This window comes from Lithobates pipiens, unplaced genomic scaffold (assembly GCF_037356315.1).
Source record: "Lithobates pipiens isolate NorthernLeopardFrog02 unplaced genomic scaffold, aLitPip1_a1.2 Scaffold_23, whole genome shotgun sequence".
In the NCBI taxonomy this organism is placed as follows: domain Eukaryota; kingdom Metazoa; phylum Chordata; class Amphibia; order Anura; family Ranidae; genus Lithobates; species Lithobates pipiens.
In genome coordinates, this window is record NW_027507785.1 from 254,586,870 (window position 1) to 254,599,519 (window position 12,650).

Sequence of the window (12,650 nt, forward strand, 5' to 3'; positions counted from 1 at the left end):
GCCCTAGGCGGTTGCCTAGTCCGCCTAGTGGTAGCACCGGCCCTGCCAATGAGGCAACACTTTTGTGCACTGATAGGTGGCACAGATCGGGGTAGATGTCCCTGTAACAGAAGCCGGTTATCGGTATTCCGTCAGATTAGGCGACCCTTCAAATTTTGTAACGGAAGTGACGTTCCGGCATGGCCATCTTGGTGCACCTTGCACTCGGCCGCAGTAAGGATACAGTGAAAAGCGGACATCTTTTTCCACCCACCGGAGTTTTGCATTTCACACTTATTTTTACCAGTAAACTGAGTTTATATAGTGAAATTGAGCATTTTGAAAACCGTCTCACTGATTTGATGTTGAATTTTAAAAGCAGCAGTGTTCTGTCAGATTAGAAAACCTGTGAGAACAGCAGGCTTACCACTGCTTTTAAAATGCAACATCAAAACAGTGTCATGGATTTATAAATACAGTATTTCACTATATAAGCTCTGTTAAAAATAAGTGTGAAATGCAAAAAACTCTGGTGGGTGTATAAAGATGGCAGCAAGCGGACTTCTTATGTACCCTCCTTACTGCAGCCAAGTGCAGGGTTTACCAAGATTGCCGTGCCGGAATGTCACTTCCGTTACAAAATTGGACAGGTCCCCTAATCTGACGGAACAGATTGTGAGGGGGAAAAAGCCGAAAACCAGCTTCCGTTTACTTCTTGATCAGCTGTCGGCCAAAGACAGCTGATCACATGGTAAAAGGCCCGCTGCAATTGGTCCTTTACCCAGAGCCGGACTGGCCTACCGGGAAATTTCCCAGTAGGCCACCTGCCCTGGGGCTGCTTTGAGCTGTGGCTGCATGCATCTCTCCCTCCCTCCCCCCATATCTCTCCCTCTCCATATCTCCCCATAACTCCCTCTCTCTCCCCATAACTCCCTCTCTCTCTCTCTATATCTCTCCATATCTCTCCCTCCCTCCATATCTCTCCCCCCCTCTCTCTACGGAGCTCTGTCTGTGTTCAGCGGCCGCACTGTTACAAGGTCACGCCCCCCCTAGATTGGCTCGTGTGATAGTAGTTTGAAGGTTCCACCTATCACACGAGTCAGTCTAGGGGGGGGGGGGGCGGGACCTTGTAACAGTGCGGCCGCCGAACACAGATCCAGCTCCGTTATACAACGTGGGAGATATCCACAGCCGCTGTGTCCGATAGTGTTACAATGGTGAGCCAACATAATTGCACAGTACGGCTGAATGCACAGGCACAGCGAGGCTGAATTCACGGGCACAGGCTGCAATGGTGGGCACAGCAAGGCTGAATTCATGGGCACAGGCTGCAATAGTGGGCACAGTAAAGCTCCATTTGATAGGCACAGTGATGCTGCATTGATGGGCAGTGAGGCTGCAATGACGGGCACGGTGAGGCCGCATTGCTCTCCTGTATCATGTCTGCATTCTCTTACCAGCTTTGGTATGATGTCCTCAGTCTCTAACCATCTCTTGTATCATGTCCGCAACCTCTGAAATCTCCTGCATCATGTCTGCAGTCTCAGAGTCTGGAGAGGAGTCAAGAATGGGAGCACCGCCAGGATGGGGGTCATGGGAGATGTCAGATGACTGTGGTGAGGAGATTATAGGAAAAAACTGGAGCCGACTGACTGAGCCCTGCATTGTGCACCTGAGAGGAGGTGACAGCGCCACCAGGCCAGTCTGAGGGGGGGGTCACTGATGTAAGGGGGGCGTGAATACGATAATGTAAGGGGGCACCGATCGGATATAAAAGGTTTCCCCCTTATATCAGTAACCCCCCTTCCCCCCCCCCCACCTTACCTTAGTGTATTCTTTCTGCATCTTATCTATATATAATACACTCTTCAAATGTGCTTTAAAATACATGGTTTTCACTTTCATGAACAAGATAGTTGTGCTGGTATAATAATGCTATGGGGCTGCTATGACTTTTTTTTCCAGTCTGGCCCTGCCTTTACCCTGTTCTGTGATCAGCCCAAAGTCCAAAGGAGTCAGTGATCACAGCGTGCGCGAGCCGTGCGATCACGGGAGGACGCCCTCCAGGCATTGGAAGCAGTCATTCGGCTATAGCGCAGGTGGAAAGTGCTTAAAGTGAAGCTTTACCCAAAAGAACTTGGTAAAAATAATGCTCTTTATCTAGGAACATACATTCCACATTAATAATTATGCTACCAAAATGCGTGTGTGCTGTAAAATTCCATGAGCATAGTTCCTGTTTCTTCTTGCTGGAGCCTGCCATTTTGCTGAAGCCTAGAGCCCCTGAAGAGCAGTAAATCTTTAGGCTGTCAGCAGATCTGCCTCTACAAATTCAGCAGTGCCTAAAAATAGAGCGCAACTGAGCATGTGCAGAGCAGGGTGAGTGTATTACTAGATTTTAAACAGCATAGGCACTTAATTTTTTTTCCCCCACTTTAAGTTATTCAACTACATCTGTAATATTCCTGTAACTTACTCCACCACTTGCTGCAAGAACCGTCTTGTGAAGAAGTGATTGGCGATGTTCCCAGCATTATACATGAGTCTTCCATCTGTACTCCTCTTCTGTGCTGTAGCCAGTGTGATCTCACTGTATTCCACAACCTGGTACACACCATCTACGCGGCAAACTACACCAACAGGCTCAGTGGGATTCATCTTCTCCACCACCTAAGAAAAACAGATGGAAATCTTTTCATTCCTGAAGAACCTTTCCTAATCACAGTGCATAGGTCAGTGGTAGAGGTTTTACTTGGCATCGGTCTGCTGCCAGAGAAAACCTAGCGCCCTCCATTTTGGAACTAAAAGCTTTCACAGTCTCATTCTGGCCTACTCTTCCACCCTAATGGGTGCCAACTTTGCTAAGCGGAGCTACTGGTCTGTAAAGGCAGTGCGGGGCAGAACACTACAATACTGGCACCAGTCAGACCTAGCATAATGGAGCTCACCAGATTATGGGGGGGGGGGGTTTCATCACTCTGGAAATGAATTGACGTGGGCAGACATGCAGAGGTACTTAGTCTGCCTGCTAAGGGTCAGTACAAAGTGGTTGTAAGCCCTCACATATACCCAGTGAGGTGACTGGCCTCAGGTGATACACAGATGAAACAAATCCTCCTACATTAGGTTGTACCCATCCATCTTCACCACCTCTCCTGTACATGGATGATGAAAGGATTTTGCTCAGCTCCAGCAGGCAGAAGGTAGAGATCTGATATCGCACACACTGCACAGACTAGAGTGGAGAGATCAGTGGAATGGAGTGGGAGTGTCCTCCCCCCTCTACACAGAAGAAACATGCACAGCAGAGGCTGTAAACCACCTGCTGTGTTTTGTTGGAGGGCGGGGCCCATGGTCCAGGACTGTGTCTGTCCAGTTGTTAGACTGTCAGAAACAAGTCATGCAGATAGTAGAGAATGGGAGAGTTCAGAGTGGAACCACACTCAGAGTCCTTTCACACTGACAGTGCAGCCGCGTTAGCGGTAAAATGCCTGCTAGTTTTTGCAGCGCTTTACCGTGGTTTTAGGAGGCGCTTTTCAGCAGTTTTTAACCCCCGCTAGCGGCCGAATAAAGGGTAGGAAGTGCCCGCCAAAGCAGTGCTGCCCATTGATTTCAATGACGAGGGGTGGTTTAGTAGCAGTGTATACACTGCCCCAAAGATGCTGCTTGCAGGACTTTTTATTTTTCATTTTTTTTTAAACGACCCGCCAGCGCAGCACCGTAGTGTGAAAGCACTCGGGCTTTCACACTGGGACTACAGATGAGGCATTTTTATGGCGCTATTTTAGCGTTAAGCGATTGAAAAACACCTCCAGAGTAAAAGGGGTCTCAGCATTTTGAGTTGGACTGGGTTTACACCATCGTGAATTGGATGTGGACTTTCCCTCATCAATTCACATTACAGGAGTGCGCATTTCCATGGCGGCTGTGGGGAGAATTGCATAGAAGCCCTGTGCGTCTTCTGGTGCATTTCAGGTCGAAAATTCAGCCAAAAAGGTGAACAAGGGATGGACCGGGACCCCTTGCTGTGAGCCGCTCCGTACAACAGTGCGAATCTTGCCTTAAACAGTGATAGAGATATATAGATTTATATATTTTACACATACATCGCTGCGTAATTTGACAGCGCTATAGAAGTAGCAATAATAAATATTAAAAAGGCAATTTTTATAATAACAAAATATGTTAAAAAGTTTCCTGCTCTGTGCAGTGGTTTTGCACAGAGCAACACTGATCCTCCCCTTCTTGGATCCTCCTTCTGGCCCCTCCCTCCTGCCTGCAGAGCAAGCACCTTGCTATAGGGGCACCCAAGAAGGCTCGCTTGCGAGCTGCTGCTCTGTGTCTATTCACACACAGAACGACAGCTCTGCCCCGCCCTCTCTCTCATTGGCTCACTGGCCGTGATTGACAGCAGTGGGAGCGAATGAGGAGGGAGAATCTCTGGAGAGAGGAGGCTCTTGTGCACATTGCTGGATTGCGATGGGGCTCAGGCAAGTATTAAAAGGGACAATAGGTTAAAAACCTTCTCTATGCAGCAGGCCCCTTTCTGCATAGAATGCAGGAAAGTAAAAACCTTGAGCCTTTAGAACCACTTTAAGGCTATGACACACTATAGGGGGGGATAGGCATTATTTTAATTTCAGAGGTCTACAACCACTAAGACGCCACCAGTTTTCTATATTACAGCTAGGAAGGAGACAGGCACTTCATAATGGCAGCTTGTCTGTGCTATGATGCTATGAGCACTTTTCTGTGACCGGCAATGGAAAACAAAAATGCAGATTGCCAACATCCCCCCCCATTCCTGTGGTCTCAAAAAAAAGTGGTCAGAGCCAAAACAAGCTGAACTTATGAAGCACCCCTCACCTTCCTAGCAGTCATTGGACCGGCTGTGGTGGGGGAACAGTTTGGACCTCATAGATAGGGATAGAAGCACCTAGCAACATGGGACAAAGTACTACACGTATTTTGCTCCATAGTAAAAAGAGAAATATAAAAGTAGATATTACCGGTAATTAAAATGCAATAAGCACTCGTCTAAAGAAAACGCCAGTTTCCTGTTGCGGCTGTGAATTTCCTAAATTACTTTTACCGTAAATTATTAATGCTTGAAACTCTACAGTGTTGCACACTGGTCACTTGCTAACACTTGCTCCTGCACTCAAAGTACCTGAAGCAAATTTATGGTGCAGTTATTTATGGCTACTTACCTTGGCTCCACAATCTGCCTCCTTGGTCACACAAAATCCAACAAACACTGGATCAGCCACCTTTACCAAGATGTTATCTACACAGTATACATGAATGTACTCAATTCCTCTGTTTTCCATGTCCTTCAGCACTCCGTGTGCACCCAAGGCTCTGTATAGACCTCCATTGCCATCTGAAAATTGGATTGATTATGCTTTTTAATCATCACGCCTACTGAAGTTATATAGAAGTTATTAGTTGAAGGCAATCAAACCTGGAGCCATGGATAGTTTGCCCTTCTCCTCCATAAGGACCTTCCCCTCAAAACTCATCGCTGGCAGCATCCCCTGCTGGAAAAGGATAAGGTTTTCTTCTTTTAGGCCAAAATATTGATGCTTCCTAAAGAAGTCATGGGTTGATTCCATGGTACGGCCACTGGTCATGATATACCTGGGAAATACAAGTAATCTCATTTAGTGTTGAAGAACTGTTAAATGACTTAGGACACACACACACACACACACACAAAATCAGACTAGGGGGATATTGGCAATCATACACCTAGAAAATATACCATTGGGGGGGGGGGGAATTCTAGCCAAGCTTTCATGATATGAAAAGTCTGCTTTACACTAGGTTCACATTGATGCAGCTCTGCAAGACGTGTTTCGTGCAGGCACAGCAGCCTATTCATTTGAATTGGCTTCCTTGCCTCCTCAAATGCAGGGAAAATGTCCCTGCACAAGTTCTGCAATTGTAGCCCGCATGGGAACTGCAAGTGCAGTGCAGTTCCCACAGCAGGTGCGGTTTCCAGTGTGTGCCATTAGGATTAACAGCAACTGCATGCATCCAGAGCGTTTTTTTCTATGGGGGTGGTCGCGGCTGCAGGAACAGATGCAAACCCACGGTGGGTACCACCTGCACAGACGTGAACCTGGACTTAGACAAGCAACGCCTATATGGATATTGTCGAAGCAGTACGAGAATTTTTTTTTTTTTAAATGGTGCATCACCCGTGTATGAAACCATAATCAGATGAATAAATCCCAGTCTGACCTTGTGTCTTCCACCACTCCAACCAAAAATTCAGTGTGTGTTCCATCTGACCATCCACAGTTTGATTATGTGTTCATACACTGGTGCAGAGCAATAGAAAGTCATCAGCACACCACAGATCACCAGAACAGGTCCAAAGCTTCGTTCAGTGATCACACCATTATAACAGAAGCAACATTTCGGAGCCTCACAGGACCTTTACATCAGCCATGTGGTCTTCAGGCCAAGTTCACATTATATGTGGGTGCAGGACTGCATGTAAATTCATGCTTTCCAACACCCACATCAAAAAAAAGTCCAGTTAGCGGATACACAGGAGTGCCTTTAATTCTTAGTGGCACTCCCACGCACTTGAAACCACAGCGCCTTTTTCTCTGCTGAAAAGCACATAGCGTTATGCGCGTTCTTTGTGGCAACAATTTTGGAAAAGGTGCAGGGACCTTTTTCCCTGAATTTCCAAAAGTACAGCAGCCCATTCAAATGAATGGGCTGCTGTTACCCTTCAAATGTGGCCACCAGGATACTTTCGTAGTGTGAACCTAGCCTTAGTATTAGATAGAGTGGGGAGGGATTAGCACACCTGTCAGGTTTTTTTTTTTGCTGTCTGTGTCTTAAGGAAGATTCACCCTCTATTTGTCCTGCTTATCACCGAGATTGAAAAATCCAGTTTTGCCTTTAGTTCTACTTTAGGCAGAGCTAAAGTTCTCCATTACTCATTGTGAGCAGGCAGGCTCTTTATCGCAGAAGAGACATGCAAGGTCTCTTCTACAATTAAATCCACCTACCTGCCCTCAGCGCTCTCCAGTACATAAAACAGAGCTGTGTGGGCAGCTCAGCTTACAGCGCCAGCATGACCGACTCCTGATGTCATCCTGTGCCAGCCAATTAAGACGGCTGAAAAAAAGATGTAGGCACCAGCAAGGGACAGGGACCATTGTAGGAAAGGTAATTAAATCTGCCTTTAAATTTCACTTTATCAAAATGCTTCATTATATATTAAGCAAACATATTATCCTGGTCTTACCAAGGAATAACACAATCCTTCCCATGTCGTTCCTTTGCCAATTTCTGCAGCTTTAAGATTCGCTCGGCTTGTATTTGGAAGAGACTTTTGTGAGAGGGCAGTCCGACATCATACATACCCTTTGGGTATGACACGCCAAGGCGTGTTCCCTGTCCACCAGCTAGCAGCAGAACTGCCACTTTACCATCTGCAATTTGATGAAAACCTGAAAATAAATAAATAAATAAATAAATAAATAAATAAAAAAAAAACCAACCACTGCACCACCTGCCTGGAGTTTGCATGTTCTCCCTGTGCAGGTTTCCTCCAGGTACTCCGGTTTCCTCCCACACTCCAAAGACATGCTGGTAGGTTAATTGGCTTCTGTCTAAATTGTCTAAATTGGCCCTAGTATATGAATGTGAGTTTGGGACCTTAGATTGTAAGGTCCTTGAGGGTAGGAACTGTACCATTTTGGATTTCCCATTACTTCTTCCTAGATAGAGATGGTAAATCTCTGTGGCCGGGGACAAAGGCAGCAACTCAGAGACCATTGTGAACAGGCAATCTACTGGCTGCTACGAAAAGACAACCAACTAGCCGTTATAAAACCTTTTACCTTGAGCTTCCCATTGCTGAAGATGTTGCTGGTCTCTGGTAGCACTGCCGAACACTTCTTGAGGTACAGCCTCCATCCTGGCATCTACTTTTTCTTGCGAAGATGAAGCCGAAAATGCATCCATAGCTTTACGGAAAAATCCATTTAATTCCAAAAAGTCCAAGTTCTTTATTTCCTCCAACAAGTGAGAACGTTGAACTTCTGACAGCTCCTCCCAAAACTGCAACACATGGCTCTGCCCAGCCTTAGCTGCATGCTGATGTAACTTGTCCACATCCATCATTCAGATCCCCAGTGTCTGCAGAGAGGGAGACAATTTAATCATTTCAATCCTTACAGCTCCGAGAGTTTAACTCTCCCACAAACCTTCCAGAATCGGAATGGCGACTCAAACCATCTGCAGCCTATTCATCAGCACCCCTTGTGTAAGTGTGTAAATTGTGCAGTGGCATGGGTTTTTAAAAGTAGAAGGAAAGGCAACACAGTCACCCATCTTTTACATGCTGCATCTCCATTGACCTTATATTTCTTACATACAGGTACTACTATACAAAATCTTCATTTAAACTATTTTTTTTTTCCCAAGCAGTTGCGTGACCACAAAGCTCCAGTGAGGGTGTCTGTGTGGCTGGTTGGTGAAAGTTCTTTCATGGCATGTCATTGCTCCATAGCTGGCCATACACAGATTGAGCAGGAACTGTTCAAATCTGATCAGGATGTGGCCTTCCCCATTTGACAGAAGTCTCTCTGCTCTTCTGAAGCCACAGCCATTAAAAGAAAGGAAGAGAAAAAAAAATGGGCAGTCTGCCAAGAATCACAACATTCTTTAACAGTGGAACCAAGTCTAAACATGGTAACAATTTGTCAATGGAATAGACTTTATGTGTAAATGAAGAAAGTTTAACCACTAAATCTTTTTCTGAGAGAGATAGCGAGAAAAAAAATATATATATTTTTTAGCAGAGACCCTAGAGAATAAAATGTTGGTTGTTGCAATATTTTATGTCACAATGTATTTGTGCAGCGGTCTTTCAAATACAATTTTGTTTGGAAAAAATTAATGAATATAAAAAATAAAAATAAAAAAATGAATAAAAAAAAAAACACACACACACACACACACACACACACACCAACCAGTTAGCCCAATTTTTTTTGGCTAATGTGAAAGATTTTACGTCGTGAGAATCACAATCTTTTTTATTCTAAGCAAAAAATATAAAAATCGTGATTCTCATTTTGGCCAGAATCGTGCAGCTCCAATCAAAGCCCAGCTAAATTTTGCAAGAACAAATCTGAAGTCTCCTAAAAGCATGTAGGAAAATGTGTTCTGGTCTGATGAAACCAAGGTTGAACTTTCTGGCCATAATTCCAAAAGATGTTTGGTGCAAAAATCAACAACACACATCACCAAAAGAACACAATCCCCACTGCGAATCGCGACGATGGCAGCATCATGTTTTGGGGGGGCTGTAACAGGGGCTTTAGTCAAGGTAGAGGGAATTATGAACAGTTCCAAAAAAAAAAAAAGGAAGAAGGTCAATGCTGGCACAAAACCTTCAGAAAGCTGAACATGAAGAGGAACTTCATCTTTCAGCACGACAACGACCCAAATCAAAGGAATGGCTCCACCAGAAGAAGATTCAAGTTTTGTAATGGCCCAGCCAGAGCCCAGACCTGAATCCAATTGAAAATCTGTGGGGTGATCTGAAGAGGGCTGTGCACAGGAGATGCCCTCACAATCTGACAAATCTGAAATGTTTTTGCAAAGACAAAAGGGCAAATATTGCCAAGTCATCATGTGCCAACCAGATAGACTCATACCCAAAAAGACTGAGTGCTGTAATAAAATCAAACGGTGCTTCAACAAAGTATTCGTTTAAGGGTGTGCACACTTATGCAACCATATTTTTTATTTTTACTTCCCTCCACCTAAAAGATTTCAGTTTATTCAATTGAGTTGTACAGTTTATAAATCACATTAAAAGAAGGAAAAAAGTTCTGAAATGATTTATCTTTGTATCATTTTTTAACATCACAGAAACCCAACATTTTAACAGGGGGTGTAGACTTTGTATATCCACTGTATGTGTTTTCTATACAGTGTACCATCTACATTACATCAGTATGAATCTGATCTCTCACTCTAGGAATAATCAATCAATAGGACCTCTCATGACACACACAGGGAAGCGGGTTCTGATGGATACATGGAAGATAGACGGGAAGTTATTGATCACACCTCTGTGTCTGCCATACAGAGTCATAATCTGAGTTATAAAAATACAAATCAACCTTGTGACCAAAGCACCTCAGTAATGCTAATCTATTCCAAATGATTGTTTATCTTCCACACTCGACAATCGACTCCAAATGATTGAATATAATCTAAACTGGAACCTTAATAGATGAGAAGGGAAGGTACAGCTATGTAATCATATTGATCAAATCACACATCTATGGGATAATAGAAGTGATGTGTGCACAGCCCCCATGTATCTGCCCATACACTAAAAAAGGATCGTTCAATCCATAAACATCACCATCTGATTGTACAATCAGCTTTAGATCTGCCAGCAATGATGGTGTGCAATGACTTGGCTGATGGATATAAACTGATTGGAGCATTGGAGGAGAAAGGTAGGTACTCAGATTTGTTGTTGTTTCGTAACTCTAATACCATAAAGACAAACCCATACTAGCCCTTCAATTAGTATTACAGTTGCCCAGCGTATTACATAGGTGATGGAAGATGTAAAGGAGATTTGTACAGACATTGTATAGTGTGTGACCAGTATAGGATTGTACAGTGTGTGATGTGATCTGAATCTAGTCTATAGCACCACGATCCCACGTCCCTCCATAGCACCACGATCCCATGTCCCTCCATAGCACGACAAATCAGGGTCGTCTTTAAGGCAGGGCAAAAGGGGCAGCTGCCCTGGGCCCTGTCATTGTTGTGGGGCCCAAAACAGCTGCCTCATACTTGCCAACTATCCAGGCTTAAATTCCCTTGTCCCTTGAAGTTTTATTCCTGTGCTGTGTCCCAATATCTCAGTTTGCAGTGCCGGTACGAATGCTGCCCAGCTCTGCCCTATTGTTGTGTACAGATGACTCACCTGCAGATGCTGTGTTTACATGTAAATAACCGGCTGTAAATAGCGGCAACAATACTAAGTAAATATCTGCGGCCAGCGGCATTAGTATGCAAATAAAGGCGGCATTCCTATGTATATCATGCTCCCCTGCTGTGAGGAGGTGATGTGCTGTAACCTCTAGCAACTAATCAGTGAGCCGTAATGTGTGCTGTAACCTCTAGCAACTAGTCAGTAGGCAATAATGATATGCACTGCTGGCAACCAATCTCAATTACTGCGTGATCTGATACAGAAAACTGATTTTAAGTCTAGCTGCTATTTATTGTATGTCTCAGAGTAGGTGGAGAGGGAAATTGCATGCCCCCCCCCCCCCCAAGAAAAGTTTTGCCCAGGGTCCAATCTATACTAAAGACGGCCCTGACGACGATCCCGCGTCCCTCTAGAGCGCGACGATCCCGCGTCCCTCTAGAGCGCGACGATCCCGCGTCCCTCTAGAGCGCGACGATCCCGCGTCCCTCTAGAGCGCGACGATCCCGCGTCCCTCTAGAGCGCGACGATCCCGCGTCCCTCTAGAGCGCGACGATCCCGCGTCCCTCTAGAGCGCGACGATCCCGCGTCCCTCTAGAGCGCGACGATCCCGCGTCCCTCTAGAGCGCGACGATCCCGCGTCCCTCTATAGCGCGACGATCCCGCGTCCCTCTATAGCGCGACGATCCCGCGTCCCTCTATAGCGCGATCCCGCGTCCCTCTATAGCGCGATCCCGCGTCCCTCTATAGCGCAATCCCGCGTCCCTCTATAGCACGATCCCGCGTCCCTCTATAGCACGATCCCGCGTCCCTCTATAGTACGATCCCACGTCTCTCTCTATAGTACGATCCCACGTCTCTCTCTATAGTACGATCCCACGTCCCTCTATAGTACGATCCCACGTCCCTCTATAGTACGATCCCACGTCCCTCTATAGTATGATCCCACGTCCCTCTATAGTACGATCCCACGTCTCTCTCTATAGTACGATCCCACGTCCCTCTATAGTACGATCCCACGTCCCTCTATAGTATGATCCCACGTCCCTCTATAGTATGATCCCACGTCTCTCTATAGTATGATCCCACGTCTCTCTATAGTATGATCCCACGTCTCTCTATAGTATGATCCCACGTCTCTCTATAGACTGTCAGTCCCCCTATACATGTCCCCATCCCCGTACCTGCGCTCTGCTGTCTCCAGAGAAGCCGGGTTGCATGTCCGTGTGTGACGTGGACGAGATGCTAGAATGGATCTATTTAGCAGAGGGGCGGGGACAGAGAAGACGTCACGGGTCACATGGCAGGGTGGAGCTACATTCCAGCTGTCAGCGGGGATTGCTGGGCTATGTATGTGGCGCGTCCGTGGGTAAGCATGGCCCCCCCATCCTGTGCGCGTTCGCGCCGCTCCCTGTGTCTCCTACGCCTGCGCACTGCTGAATCCCGAACAGCGAGAGGGCAAGGCTGGTCACGTGATAGGACCAGCCTCAGCCAAGCCCCCGGTTACGTCACTCCTCAGCCCAGAGCACCTTGTGTGTATGGATGGGAAGCCTGGCTGTAGCTAATGTGGATGTTTCTATTAGTATAAGCCATGACGTGGGTTTCCTTCACTCTCAGCGGAGTGATATCCACATTAAAGTGATAGTACGGGATTATTTTTGCTCTTATAACTACATAC

General features: G+C 45.9%; 1 protein-coding gene across 2 annotated transcripts in view; it reads right to left on the minus strand.

Annotated features, from left to right (window-relative positions):
- Positions 1–12,310, minus strand: part of UAP1 (UDP-N-acetylglucosamine pyrophosphorylase 1) — a 23,892-nt gene extending 11,582 nt beyond the window's left edge. For both annotated transcript variants that reach the window (XM_077453048.1, XM_077453047.1), the window contains exons 1-6: positions 12,157–12,310; positions 7,848–8,145; positions 7,250–7,454; positions 5,444–5,619; positions 5,190–5,362; positions 2,456–2,649 (exon numbers count right to left, since the gene is read on the minus strand). In XM_077453048.1, coding sequence (XP_077309174.1) covers positions 2,456–2,649; positions 5,190–5,362; positions 5,444–5,619; positions 7,250–7,454; positions 7,848–8,130 — 1,031 coding nt within the window. In that variant the 5' untranslated portion in view covers positions 8,131–8,145; positions 12,157–12,310. The remainder of the gene's footprint in view (positions 1–2,455; positions 2,650–5,189; positions 5,363–5,443; positions 5,620–7,249; positions 7,455–7,847; positions 8,146–12,156) is intronic.
- Between the last annotated feature and the right edge of the window lie 340 nt (positions 12,311–12,650).